Source organism: Bidens hawaiensis, unplaced genomic scaffold (genome assembly GCF_021521415.1).
Source record: "Bidens hawaiensis isolate Kalapana, Puna unplaced genomic scaffold, B.hawaiensis_p1.1 tig00058690_1, whole genome shotgun sequence".
NCBI classification, from domain to species: Eukaryota; Viridiplantae; Streptophyta; class Magnoliopsida; order Asterales; family Asteraceae; genus Bidens; species Bidens hawaiensis.
In genome coordinates this window covers 32,936-47,509 of record NW_027506420.1, presented here as the reverse complement: position 1 = coordinate 47,509, position 14,574 = coordinate 32,936, and the positions used below count along the sequence as shown (strand labels likewise).

Below are 14,574 nucleotides of genomic sequence, written 5' to 3'. Positions count from 1 at the left end.
TTAAGTATTTGATGTGGAGTGATGGATTATGTAATTTTAGTAATTTTCAAGAGATATTCATATGATGACTTTTAAGTTATGTTGGTTCTAAAATAATGGTTAAGGTATAATATAAAGCCACGATCCATAGTCTGCCTTTTATTGCTTCAAGTCTAGGGCTCTCTTGTCTAAAGCAGCTTCGCCCCGCGGCCTGCCACTATATCAGACGTTGTGCGTAGGCTTTTGTAACAAGTTGACTGAATAGTAAACAAAACTAGTTACACTTCAACTATACCGCTACTTTGGCAAGTTTTACGGTTTTAACGTTAAGAAAAAAAACCCAACAATGAAATTAAACCAATGACCACTTTGGCCAGTTTTATGGTTTTAAATTGAACCATTAACACCCCTAAATCTTCAAGTAACTATAAAACTGTGCTTGGATCCTAAAAAATATATTTAGCCATCTGGTACACTAGATTAAAAGAGGTTTTGACATAAATGTGTTACTCTTAATACAAAACATTTGTTTTCGTTCATACATCAATTGGTAACTCATTAATCAACAACCATTAAATGACTAAGTTTGTTAAATGACCAAATGCTGGTATGCTATGCTACAAAAAAAATTTGTAAAAAGTAATAACCAAAGAAAGTTACAACATTTCTGTTTCCATATTGTATGACTATATGTATATGTATAGAACCGTTCAATAATATTATTATTGTTGCACATGACATAACTATCAGTTCATATAAAATCCTATTACATTGAACTCCTACCAGCACTGTGACACTGAGACAGCCACAAGTCTATATGTTCTATCACCTGTTGTCGCACTTTGTTAACCACATCAGGGGCGCTACAGTTTTTAGAACTTCCTGCAATTCAAACAAACATATTCTCACTTCATTAAACATTCTTCTCAAAATTATCAATTAATATGCAACAAATGTTAAAATTGGTGAAACTAGCCTTCGGGAGCCAAAGGCGACTGAGGGCAGCCTCTTAGATCACTTCCATGCCCACAATTATTACAAGTCACTATATATGCTGGCACTACAAAATAATTTGAAAAAACAATCATTAGTTCTGTTATTAGTCAAATTGCCAGTATGGATTATTATCTGTTAATTATTATGAGAACTTACTATTTGGAGATGAGACCTGTTTTGATGCATGTCGCCATGGATCTTGTGAGCCGTTTGTAAAAACTATTTTTGAACCTACATACATTTTTTTATAAAAATAATAAACTTCGTATGCACGCATATATGTAACGTACATATAAAGTACGAACAACATATAATGTTTAATGTTCTTACCAGCAATACCTGTTCCCCCATAGTACAAGTTTGTAGAATTAACAACCGGATAAATGCCTTCACCAAAAACGTTTTTGCATAAATCCAAATGGTAACTGTCGCAAATCACATCAAAATATTAAATAAACATAATTCAGTTTCTAAATAATAAAAATCAAGTTGTAACAACATTATATCATACCTTAAGTCGATCTTTGAAGAACGTATACTATCATTAGCAGGTGCCACCTGGAAATAGGCGAATTCGGTGCAAACTTGGAACCACCATAACCGATCTGTAGATTTGGTGTTCTTTAAATATTCTTGAGTATATGATTCGAGGTCGACTTTAAAACTACGAATATAATATTCTTTTACATATTTTGCATACGTGTCCTGCAATAAAGTTGTTTAAACTATCGTCATGCACTCAAAATATAGATACTAAAACCTCTATACACAATTTGATATGTAAATAATCTCCATGTACAACCTAAAAAAGAAAGAAGCACAAAAAAAATTACCACAAGATCTTTTCCAGCCTTCTTGGCTTCGATCATTGGGACGCAAAGTTTATCTGGATTTCCGTATTGAATCTGCAAAATGTATCACAATGAATATACAAGCACTAATATGTGATGCATATCAAATATAGTAAGGAAGAGAAAGTGGTTTGTTAGGCGGTTACATAACTAACTTATATATGACAACTAAAACAACATGTAAAAGTATTAAGTATACATTGACCACGTTTCTCTACTTAAAAATTGATTCTGTAAAGAACATTACTCATTTTACATAACTAAATTATAGACATGTAAAGGAACCGAGCGTTTAGTGAACCATTCGACGGGAAGTTTGTTTATGTTCATTCATTTAATCAGCGAACGAACATGAACACAAGTTTTTGTTCATTTAATTAAATGAATGAACGTTCGTTTATGTTCGTTTGTTTACATACGTTTATACCTGTTTATTTATGTCCGTTTACATTTATTTAAATATACATGCAAATTTATTATTACTAATTTGAATTTCATATTTAAAGAGCTTTATTATATATCTTTGTTTACTTTTTAAATTATGGATTTAATGATCATGGTATTTTAGACCTCAATTTGGAAACACGTTTAGTTTTAGTAGGTATCATTTATGTTCGTATGTGTTTGATTATTTCCATTTGTGTTTGTTCATGTTCGTGAACTGTTCTTTGTTATGTTAACGAACAAACATAAACAAACACGAAGACATTCATTTTGTTAACGAAAGGACATGAACAAGAAAATCCATTCAATTAAGTGTTCATATTCATTTGTTTGTTCGGTTAAAGTTAAAAGAACGAAAATGAACAAGCCTCGTTCGTGTTCGTTCTGTACGTTTACAGGCCTACTAATTATACAAATAAACTTACCGCCACAGCTGCAGCATCAGCCAGAAAATACATGAAATCACCATCAATTTTTAGCTGAAAAAATATTTTTCCAAATCAAATAATTAGTTCATGAATCAAAACAAACTAAAACTTGAAAAAAAAAAGTTAAATCTTTTTTATATTTTTGTACCACTTTTGCACTAAATTCAGTTCTCAAAGCTTCACCACCCGATGCAAGCCGATTTTCAACAAGTTGAGTAACTTCTTGTAATATGGCTTTACATTCGGGCCCTGTAGACTCACCGATCTGTCTCAATTAAAGAAATAAGAAAACTGGGAAATTAATATAAAACAAAATAATAACATTTTTATTCACCTGTTGATCGTATTGATAGAAGTCAAGAATAGCGTTGACTACACCAGAACTTGCAAGACTTCCACATGTTAAATGTGGGAATTTAAGACGAAACCATGCACTAAGCGCTCCCGCATATGATATACCGAAAACAAACCATGGGTTTTCAGTATCTGTTCTGTTAAGCTTTAAATTTAGTGATTCCTACAGAATCATTAAAATTAATACATTATCAAACAATAAACAACATTAAAATTAAGGGGTGTGAGTTGTGTTGGGTTGAATCGATAAACTTAAAGGTGGCCTATGTATTTATTCGTGTCAAATACAGCAATCTTACCGGACACGTTTAACATTGTGCGACACGAACATATTTGTGTCAAATTCAACAACCCTACTGAAAACACTTATAATTGTGTAATCTGACATGACCTATACAACCTACTTATCAGAACGAGTAAAATGCTTTGTAAATGGGTTGTAATCAAGTTGTAAACGGGTTAAAGGAGTCAGATACGGGATTGTGGGCTGTTATAAATGGGTTAAACAGGCCGGTTAAAATACAATTTTTTTATTTTTTATTTTTTGCTTTTATACAGACTAGCGGGTAACCTAGGTGTGGCAATTTCCGAAAATACCCAAAAGATGACTCACAAATGAAACAGAAATAATTAGATTTATGTAAATGGGTCGTATTCGAGTTGAATTGTTTTAACCACACGGGTTGACCTGTTTAACCGTTTATTTAAACGGGTCGATCTACTAGCCCGTTTATGACGTGTTACACACTTAAACCAATTTGTGTACACAATTAAAACATTTACAACTTGGTTATCACCCACCAACCTATTTGATGCGTTTAGATAAATGGGTTAAACCGGTCGTGTTCGGGTTACACGCTCTTAAGGGCATGCACATTAAAGTTGATGTTTTTGACATAAATAAAAATGCAGGTCGTGTGACACGATTCACACCTCTAGGTAGACTTGTTCACATAAAAACCCAAACATGACCGAGCTAGAAATAATAATCCGAAATAAAACAGCAACAATTTACCTGATAAAATTGCCGAAAAGCAGCTAAATCAAACAATGCCTGCTTAGACGAAAGAAACTTAAGATTTTCCGTAGTAAAATCTTTAAAAGGTGTGCTTTCCCCATAATATCTATGCTCTAAAGTCACTATACCAGCTCCGAATTTCTTCGCCAGAACCTTCATAACATTCAAACATTAACTTTTCTCTCTCTGTTTTTTTTTAAATTAAGCTTTACCAAAAAAAAAAGAAAAAAAAAAGAGAGAGTAGTTTACAATCCATACAGTTATATAATCATTGGATATCCCACCACACGAAGATTCACCACAAATCACCAAAAAAATCGGCCCATCAGGAATCCTGAAATCGTCCAAATACTCATAATATCTCTGCTTAAAAGTTCGAGTATCCTGTAAACACCAAACCCTTGAAAAATTCTTGCAAAATTCAAAAATAATAATAATATTAAACAGGGGTGATGGTTATTACGTAAGGGGAAAAGTGATCGAGTGTTTGAGTGAGCCAAAACGCGTCTTTGCTGATGTAATTGCTGCTACTTAGACGATTGATTCGGGTAGTTAATAATCCGTTGCAGATATTAATTACTAGCAAAGATGTAACAACACCCACTAAAAGCCTCATGTTTTTCTCTTTCGATTTGATCAAACGGTGGGTTCGGGGGAATTACTGTTAGACGGGGTTATCCTGTTACTGGATTGGTTTGGTGTATTTTATACCCGGTTATGGTATTCCACCCGACACTAGACAAAGATTTCCTTGGATAGTGTGTCGTGTATAATCGTTCTTTCCAACATTTTTATATTACTTTTACATTTCCGATATTTGTATTATTTCGGATTTTCTAGGGACACCGTCCAATTGTTAAAACACCGGTTTATACGCCGCGTATAGGTCCTAGAAAATCCAACCAATTTTGTCTTATTATGTTTTTTTTTTATTTTTTTCTTTGTTATTTTGTTATTATTATTACTATTATTATTATTATATATTAATTAATTAATTATTTATTATTTAATCTCCTTTCGGTGAAAAACAGTTAACACATATATATACCAATAATCATTGTTAAATCTGTACAAATAAAAGAAAATACGACAACTAAAACATAAAATCTACGTGAAGTCCCTCATGTCCATGCCCATGTCGTCGTCGTGGCCCACGAGCCTCCTGAACGCGTCGCCAACGTCGGCATCGTCCTCTCCCCTGCGCCTCGGCCCCGAACCGTCCGGGGTATCCACGTCGTCGCCCCGTCCGCGTCTCACGCCAGACGTGCTCGCCTCGTGGTCAAAACTAGGGGGTGGTGGCGGTGGCGGTGGCACGGTGTACTGCTGTCCAGACAGCTCCGCTACCCGACTGGCAACAAGCCAGTCGATCTGGTGCGACATCTGGCTCATCCGCCAGTCCATCTGGCGTGACATCCGCCTCATCTCCAACTCTAGGGCCTCCAACCTAGCGTCGGTGGCGGGACCCAGACGCACCGCACGATATGTGCGTGGAACGTGCTGCGTCGGCCCCTAACAACAAAACCACAGAAATACGTTTAATACGAAGTCGAATTAAAAGAAACGATAAAACGATAATATATTAAAACGTACCTGAGATGCGCCCGGATCCTCACGTCCGGCACCATCGTCATCCGAATCCCCGCCGGCCCCCTCCCCGCGTCGACAGGCTCATGGACAAGCTCCACCTCCGGTGACGCGATCGGGGGAGGCTTGACTAAAGGCACCGGGACGTAAGGCGCACGTGCCCCCGCCCCGGCCACCAGTCGGTCCCGCGGGCCGTGGGGCCCGGGGAACGAACGCACAATGTGCATGCCGCCGCAACGCTGGCGGTCCAACGGGCAGGGAGGGGTCGGAGTGATACGCAGGCCGTCCACCAGGTCTCCATGGCCCAGAGATATCGCAAGCTGGGTGACGTACCCGCCACCCATCAAGGACCCTCGTCCCTGCCTGAACTGGTAGGCGACAAAATAGTCTGCAAACCCCCTAGCGAGGTTGCAGTGCCTGTGAGTCAGCAGACACCTAAAAAAAACAGGCCGCGTAGGCTGCAGTTATCCGCGCCCTGATTGCGACCCGCAATGGACATCACAATTAGCCTGTGAAGGTACCTGTTTAATATAAGATAATATAATTTATTAACAATAATAATAATAATATAATGTTATATTATATTATATTATATTATTGCATATTATATTATATTATAATATAATATTATATTATTAATATATATTACGTTATACTAAACAATAGAATACATTTTAAGAACGTACCTGTGCAGCGGGTAGACGAGACCTTGGAACTAGTGCCCAAGGTCCTATCCCCGAAGTCGTGATCGCTGATGGCCCGCCACAATACTCGCAGCTCGTCCTCCGGCATCTGGTGGATGCTCTCCGTGTATATCGGGCTGTGTATATCCTGCGCGGTGTATAAGCCCAGAGCAAACGCGAACTCCTCCATCTAGAGATGGACGTCATGCCCGAACATGCGGAAGTAAACCTCCGACTGTGTCATATCGGCGCCTGGCACCCTCATCTCAATCTCTGGCGTACTAGGCGCGCGGGGCCTAATATAATATAATATAATATAATATAATGTAATGTAATGTAATGTAATGTAATGTAATGTAATGTAATGTAATGTAATATAATATAATATAATATAACAACGTGGAGTAAACTTACGTAACGCGTATCGTGGAGTAAACCTCCAGTGTCAGCTCCTGGTGAGCTGATAGTGGCATACTGAAGCATCCGCTCCAGGGCGTATCCTGTACAATGTACTCAGCTGCCCGATGGTGCGCGTCACAGGACTCCAAAAATGACCAGGAAATAATCGTGCTGGGAAACGGGTGCATCTGGCGTAGGCGAATGTATCGTGTGTGGGCGTCCGAACCCTCAGCGAACTGCACATGAGGGTAGGTAAGCAACACGTTGTTGCCCTCGGGGGGGGGGGGGGGGTCCGCGGCCCCGCCCCTGGCACTGGCCCTGGCCCCGCGGCCCCGCCCCTCGCCCTGCCCGAGCTGCTCGAGCTCGTGCTCAATCTCATCGTCCACAAACTATAATAATAAAAAATAATAATAATAATTAAAACAATAACAATTACAATAATAACAATAAATACTAATAATAAATATTTATAATAATATTTACAACAAATAATAATAATTATAATAAAAATATTAATAATAACAATAAATACTAATAATAAATATTATTAATACTATTTATAACAAATAATAATAATTATAATAAAGATATTAATAATAACAATAAATACTAATAATAAATATTATTAATAATATTTATAACAAATAATAATTATTATAATAATAATAATTATAATAAAAATATTAATAATAATAAATACTAATAATAAATATTAATAATAATATTAATAATAATATTTATAATAATATTAATATTAATACTAATATTATTATTATTAATAAAAATAAACAGAAAAAAAATTATATCAAACGTGGCGTATAGGGCTATATGCCGCGTCTGACACTCCAGGTAAACCGACGGCCGGACTCCGGCCGACAGTTTTATCCACCCAAACAACATAATCAACATCATCACATCATCAACAACACATCTTAACCATCATGTTAACCTAATCATCATCACTAATATAATATTAAAAAATTACCTCCATATCGTGTCGGTGTCGGGTGAAATCTCGTCGGCTCGTTTGGTATTCCGGTCGCCGTCCGATATAGGCACGTGTGTGGATGCTCGATTGTTCGCGTGGGAGTTTTGAAATTTGAAAATGTGGAGGCTGCTGATAATAAGGGGTCCTAGACGCAACGTATAGGCCTATACGTGGCATCTTAGGCCTAAGTCTGGTAGCTGAGCAGACGTCTGCTGATATAAGGGGTCCTAGACGCCACGTATAGTCCTATACGTGGCGTCTTAGGCCTATTATTTTTATTTAATTATCATTATTTATTAGTTATTAATATTAATATTAATTTGTTATTTTTATTTAATTATCATTATTTAATTATTGTTATTAAAATTATTTTTATTTATTATTATATACTTTTTTATCCATTGATACTATACGTGGCGTCTTAGCCCTATATTTTTTTATTTAATTATCATTATTTAGTATTTATTATTTATTAGTTATTAATATTAATATTAATTTGTTATTTAGTTATTATTATTTATTATTATTATTATTGTTATTATTATTATTATTATTTTTATTATTTTTTTTATATTATTTAGTTATTAATATTAATATTAGTTTGTTATTTAATTATTGTTATTTATTATTATTAAAATTATTGTTATTTATTATTTATTATTTAATATTTATTATTATTATTATAGACTTTTTGTCAATTAATACAATGTTTTCTATAAGCTGTCTAGCTCTACGTTAGAGGATTCCTTTCGCCAACCCTGGCGTATGTTTTCGTACTCCTTCAAACGTTGTCCGAACCGTGTTTTCCATTCGAGCGCCGTCGGTACGGCGCTTCTTTCCCAATTAGGGTTTGGCCTAGGCATGGGAAATCCCCTGCTAGGTTTATATATATCCAGTGATCATCTCCCTAGTTAGTGATGCCTATAACCTGTGGATTCGGAACCAAGTTAGGACCGATTCTCAATTGGATGTAAGATTCGGTCTGATTGCCAACTAGGTTGACTAACACACACGCGTATGTCTGAGCAGCCACGTGCCCGTGACCGGGTAAGCTGAACCAATGACTCGGCGGCGCCGGTTTGACCGTGTTGTAGTACGGAATGCTGGAATGAACCCAGCCGTACAATCTGTCATCCTCTTTGTTGAACATCGCCCTCCACCACCCTTCGTTCGTTTCCAGCTCGTTCTGCATCGCCCGCCTAATATCCGGCCAAAGTTTTTCATGTATCCCCAAACCCACTGCAATTGATCGAAACCCGCAGTTACCGCCTCGGCGTAATTTTTTGATGTTTGCGACGAACGGCTGGGCCTAGCTAGGAATGACGCTCCTAAACGTATCTATCGCCGGTACTTGCGCAGGCGAAACCATCAAAGGAAACCCGAGGTGAGCTCCTATAGGTCGTCCACGAGGAGTTTTAAACCGCGACGCTGACTGGGACAACGAACGAGTCAGCGAGGATGGGGTGGGGTTTTCTTGGCTGGGCCCCTGTGACGAGGATGGGTTGTAGGAGCTGTGTCTGGGGAGATCTGGAGCGGGGGTGGCGCTGTGCCTCAGGGGATCTGGTTTTTTGGGACGCCCCCGAGGTTCCTCTCTTTTTTCTGGCTCCTTCTTTTTAGATCTCCCTGGAATAGCAGACAAGAGCCTGGCGAAAAAACTTTTCTTTTGATTAGGGTCATCTATGGACGATAGCGTATCTATGATGTCCCGTAGACCTGCTGCATAGTCTGGCTCTTCATTCGGCGGACAGGCTGGATCAAAATTAAGCCTCCTCCAGAACGGGTCAACATCCTCTATTGGGATACACGTGTCGTTAATTATGTATCCCTCAATCCGACAGGCACATGGCAGCCCCGAAGACGAATACAAATGGTGGTCGCATGAAGCGCCGCCGTCACGCATCTTGTGTATCAACCCATACTCGTTCACAAGTAGACCCAGAGCGTGAATCGACACCCTGTTTATTAGCTTCTTCAACTAGACGTGCTGTCGATGTCCTTCTATGACCTTCGAACGGGAGGCTTCAAAAGATTTACCGATTTCTTTCATCAGCGAGTTGACCATTTTAAGGATTTGCCTGGCAATTGTGTCGAGCGAGTTGTTTCTTCCATTGAGGTACCTTTTCAGATTTGCGTGCTAGCTCTCAACTCGGTTCATTGTAGTTTCGGCATTCATCAATCCAGCAGGCTACAAACTTGTGTTTGTATGGATCCAGCTAGCTCTTGCGAATGTATTGCCAGACCTCTGAAAAATAAAATGAAACGTTATTAACACGTATGTTTAGGCTATTAAAAGCTGTCAGGTGATACGAAGGACTCACCGGCTCTATCGTCCCGTATCAAATGACGCTCCATGTTGAGGCGACGGTGGTCGTACTCCTGAATCATCGGCGACTGATACAGGACCTTCCACTAGTACGCAAAGTCCGTCCCCATTTCCGTGCTATATAGGCCCTTAAATGTTCTCCTTATATTCTCGGATATGTGCCACCTGCATAAATTTTTGGTGGCATTAGGGAAGACCGCGTCGCATGCGTTCATGAGGGCCTAGTCCGCATCAGTCAAGATCACGTGTGGCTCCATGCAGTCGTAGAGCATTTGTTAAGTTTCTCCAGAGCCCAGCCAAAGTTCCTCTGCCGTTCCCTGATCATAAACGCGGCGGCGATACAAAACGACTGTGAGGTCACACCGATAAACTGAACCAACGGCCAGTCGTACATGTTGGTGTTGTACGTCGTGTCAACCATCAGCACCTCGGGGAATGCACGTCACATCTTATGCGACTTACTATGACAGAAGAAAATTTCCTCCGTCCTGTCGTCAGTATCACTCTCCCGGGTATAGAACGTGAAACCGTTGCCTGCGAGAAAGTTTTCCAGCGCCTGAATTGGATGAAATAAAACTTTGCTAAATATTACAAGCACGAAAAGTACACATTAAAACTACAAGTGTTTTGAACTACCTTCATAGGGGTGTCGCCTAGTAGCCCATCCCTCCTAATCTTGGCGGTGTGGTTGTATATATCTTTTAATATAGGTTGCACACCGGGAAACTTTTCGCAGAGGGCTGCTTCGATTTCTTGCGGCTTCACGCCGGCCCTGTGTAAACTCTCAACCATATCCAGCTGGTCGGTGTTCATTTTTCTAAAAGACGCACACCCCTCCTCGAATTCAACGGGATCGTGGTTGTGAGTCTCGTTTACCACTTGAACCCTCCAACATGCACCCCTCGAGTCGTACTTGCCCAGGATCTTAAACGGACAGCATTTTTTGGTGCTGCCGGTACTTCTCACCGTCGCCTTTATTTTGGGTGGGTTCACCTCCACGATTACATGCAAGGTCCACGGCGTTTTTCCTTGACCGCTGGACCACAACAACAAACCCATGCTCTCGTCCTCTAACTTTTACCCATTTCTCCAGCTCCTCGCGGCTCTCAAAAACCTGAAACAGTTTTACGTTAATTCTTAAGCCGTTTATTAAATAACTTACAAACAAATAATATTAACTTAAACAAAACATACGGTGTCTTACAGCATCTGTTTTATACGAAACCTTCACCTCGCGTATGTAGTCGTCATCGTACCCATCTTCGTTATTTGGGTTTGGCCCGGCATAATCATTTCGCCCGTGGTGCGATGAAGACTCGGTTCCATAAAATGGATCATTTGCTACTGGTAGCTGGTACGATGACGTAGCCTGACCTCCGTAATCTGACTAGGCGACAGATGACGGGTACGAAAGCTGTCTACCGTAATCCGACACGAAGTACTCCTACCATACATAAATTAGAAATTCAAACAACAGTGCTAGTGGTAATAATTAATAATAATATTACCTATAATAATGTAAAATATAATATTTTAATAATAAATAAGAATATTAAAATAATAATAAGATAACCGTATATTTACAAAAAGAGTGTATAACAAAACCTGGTTGAAGTTTGGCAAACCCGGCGAGCCAGTGTTACCATAAAACTGTTCGGGTTGGGTATCATACCCGACATACTCCTAACAAAACGTAATGCAGCATGTGTTAGTAAAAAAAAACTACCAAATTCATACTAAATAAATATATAACAAAAGCTGGTTCAAGTCGGGTAACCACGACGTGCCAGGCTGATCGTTAGCGGCGTAACCCGGGTCCTCCTCTGGAAATAAATGGTTAAACCAAGACATTCTGGGTATATATAGTACAAATGTTGTGTTGTTTTTTGTTGAACGATGAAACAAACAAACCAACAACGACATTTATAATAAAGAAAGGAAAGGAGGGAAAGGAGGGGAGCCGGCATCCAATAATTCAGCAACATCAAGACGCCACGTATAGACCTATACGTGGCGTCTAAGTTACGAGTTGACAACCTAGCCCAGCTTTTGTAGGGCAGGTTGTAATCCAACTAAGACGCCGCGTATAGGCATATACGTGGCGTCTTAGTCATAAAAAGACGCCGCGGAAAGGTCTATACGTGGCCGATAGGGGAGCTTTTCTAGAAAAACCCACCCGCTTGTCTTGTTATGTTTTTTTTCTTTTTTTTTCTTTTCTTTTTTCTTTTTTTTGTTATTTATAATAATTATTATTAATATTATTTTAATTATGAATAATATATTATTATTCACAATTCAGCAAAGCGTGTTCGGTAGCAGGCCTTATATGGGAAAATTGACTTTGCAAAACGACCCTTCAATTTATTGGCTGCTATCGTTATGGACATCTTGAATCAGTTACGGTGATTACCTTGGGAAAAACTGACAGTGCCAAACCAACCCTTTCTTGGATGCTCTCGGTATCCGCACCTAAATCTGCCTCTTCGATATCTTCAAACTCCAACGATCTTGACATTCGGCCACCACCGGCAACCGTAGTTGTGTTCACTCAAACACATATCAGTCGTCACTAAGCTTAAGCTTAGGCTTGTTATTAGTTTTATTTAAGTTATGGGTATTCTAAGTTGGTCATGTTGCGTATATTAAAGAATTATCGGCGTATATATATACGTGTACATATATAGTAGATGTGCGTTATAAGAATTCATTGCGCCTACATAACCAGCACCAGATCGAGACGCTAGTTTGATGAGTTTCAATCTCTCAGATCCGCGGTATACGTTAACGGCAGCGAGAACGTGAGCCCATACTTTGGACAGATAAGTGGAAATTCGGTCATTGCTCCAGCTCAACGAGCACCAGACTGAGATATTAGCCGGGACCTAGCTGAACCGGTTGACACGTATGCTGACGTGGATTTAGGCTTCGTGCTGGCGCTGATATTAACACGTTTGCATAATACACAATGAAAGCACAAACTCAAACAACAATCCATACAATAGCAATTCTCTTCAACGACCAATCAAACAAGAAGAAGAGAAAAATAACGAAGACAATTGCTATTGTATGGATTGTTGTTTGAGTTTGTGCTTTCATTGTGTATTATGCAAACGTGTCAATGAATACTGTAAACAAACATGTTAATATCTGGGTCATCACCGAACCTAAACCCACGTCTGCATACGTGTTAACCGGTTCAGCTAAGTGCTAACTAATATCTCAATCTGGTGCTCGTTATGTTGGAGCAATGACCGAATTTCCACCTATCTGTCCAAAGTAGGGGCTCCCGTTCTAGCTGCCGTTAGCGGATACCGCGGATCCGAGAGATTCAAACTCATCAAACTAGCGTCTCGATCTGGTGCTGGTGATCTCCACGCAATGAATTCTTATACCGCACATTTACTATATATATACGTATATATAAAAGCCGATAATTCTTTAATATATGCAACATGAATAACTTAGAATACCCCCAACTAAAAATAAAACTAATAACAAGCCTAAGCTTAAGCTTAGTGACGACTGATATGTGTTTGAGTGAACACAACTACGGTTGTCAGTGGTGACCGGCGGTCAAGACTGTTGGAGTTCGAAGAAATCGAAAAGCCAGATTTGAGATGTCGATAACGAAAGCAGCCACGAAATTGAAAGTTCGTTTGGAAATGCCAGTTTTCCGAAGTAAGCCACTGTAACTGATTGAAGATGCCCATAACGAAAGCGGCCAATAATTTAAAAGTTCGTTTCGCACTGTCAATTTTCCCAAATAAGTCCTGCTACTAAACGCCTTTTATCGAATTTCCAATAATAATATGTTATTGATAATTAAATATTATTAATATTAATAATAATCATAAATAACATTAATAATAACAAAAGAAAAGAAAAGAAATAAAAAAAAGGAAAAAAAAACCATAATAAAACAACACTGGTGGGCTTTTCTAGAAAAACTCACTAACATAAATATAACATAATATAATATAACATAATATAATATAATAATATAATATTATATTATATTATATTATATTATACAATACGCTATACAAACGTACCTTCGAAAGTCTTGCGTCGCCGCCTAACCCCGACATCTGAATCTCTGGCGTACATCAGGTACCTGATAATAATAATATTTTAGTACTAATAATAATAGAAAACTAAATGCTTTAATACTAATAATTATATGTTTAGAATAAAAATAATAATAATATAATAATTAATATTTTAATAGTATTTTACTATAATTATTTTAATAATAATAAAAATATAATAATTTATATTTAAATAGTATTTAAATGTTATTATTTTAATAATAATAATACTATTTTAATAAATACAATAATAGTATTTTATTTTACTAACAACAATATTTTCATAACAACAATATCTTAATAATAATATTAATATTTTAATAGTAATAATATAATAAAAATTTTAGCGCTAACGGTAACAATACGGGAAATCTATTTTAAGTTTAGGAGGTCCGGCGAACTAGGGTTACCGTCAAACGGTCGGTGCTTAGACAAATTT

General features: G+C 38.0%; 1 protein-coding gene across 1 annotated transcript; it reads right to left on the bottom strand.

Annotated features, from left to right (window-relative positions):
- Nucleotides 1–745: 745 nt before the first annotated feature.
- On the bottom strand, nucleotides 746–4,692 carry LOC143617801 (putative serine protease EDA2). Its single transcript, XM_077090245.1, has 12 exons — nucleotides 4,534–4,692; nucleotides 4,329–4,454; nucleotides 4,068–4,223; nucleotides 3,033–3,215; nucleotides 2,847–2,963; nucleotides 2,696–2,749; nucleotides 1,809–1,880; nucleotides 1,487–1,680; nucleotides 1,306–1,400; nucleotides 1,132–1,206; nucleotides 952–1,039; nucleotides 746–857 (listed from the first exon to the last, which is right to left on the bottom strand). The coding sequence occupies exons 1-12, from the start codon at nucleotides 4,684–4,686 to the stop codon at nucleotides 746–748; spliced, it is 1,425 nt and encodes a 474-aa protein (XP_076946360.1). The 5' UTR covers nucleotides 4,687–4,692.
- Nucleotides 4,693–14,574: the final 9,882 nt, after the last annotated feature.

Coding starts and splice junctions, on each gene's coding strand:
- LOC143617801 (XM_077090245.1), bottom strand. CDS start 4,686: ATGAGGCTTTTAGTGGGTGTTGTTACATCTTTGCTAGTAATTAATATC. Junction 4,455..4,533: donor TCGATCACTTTTCCCCTTAC/GTAATAACCATC, acceptor TGGTGTTTACAG/GATACTCGAACTTTTAAGCA. Junction 1,681..1,808: donor AGGCTGGAAAAGATCTTGTG/GTAATTTTTTTT, acceptor ACTTTATTGCAG/GACACGTATGCAAAATATGT.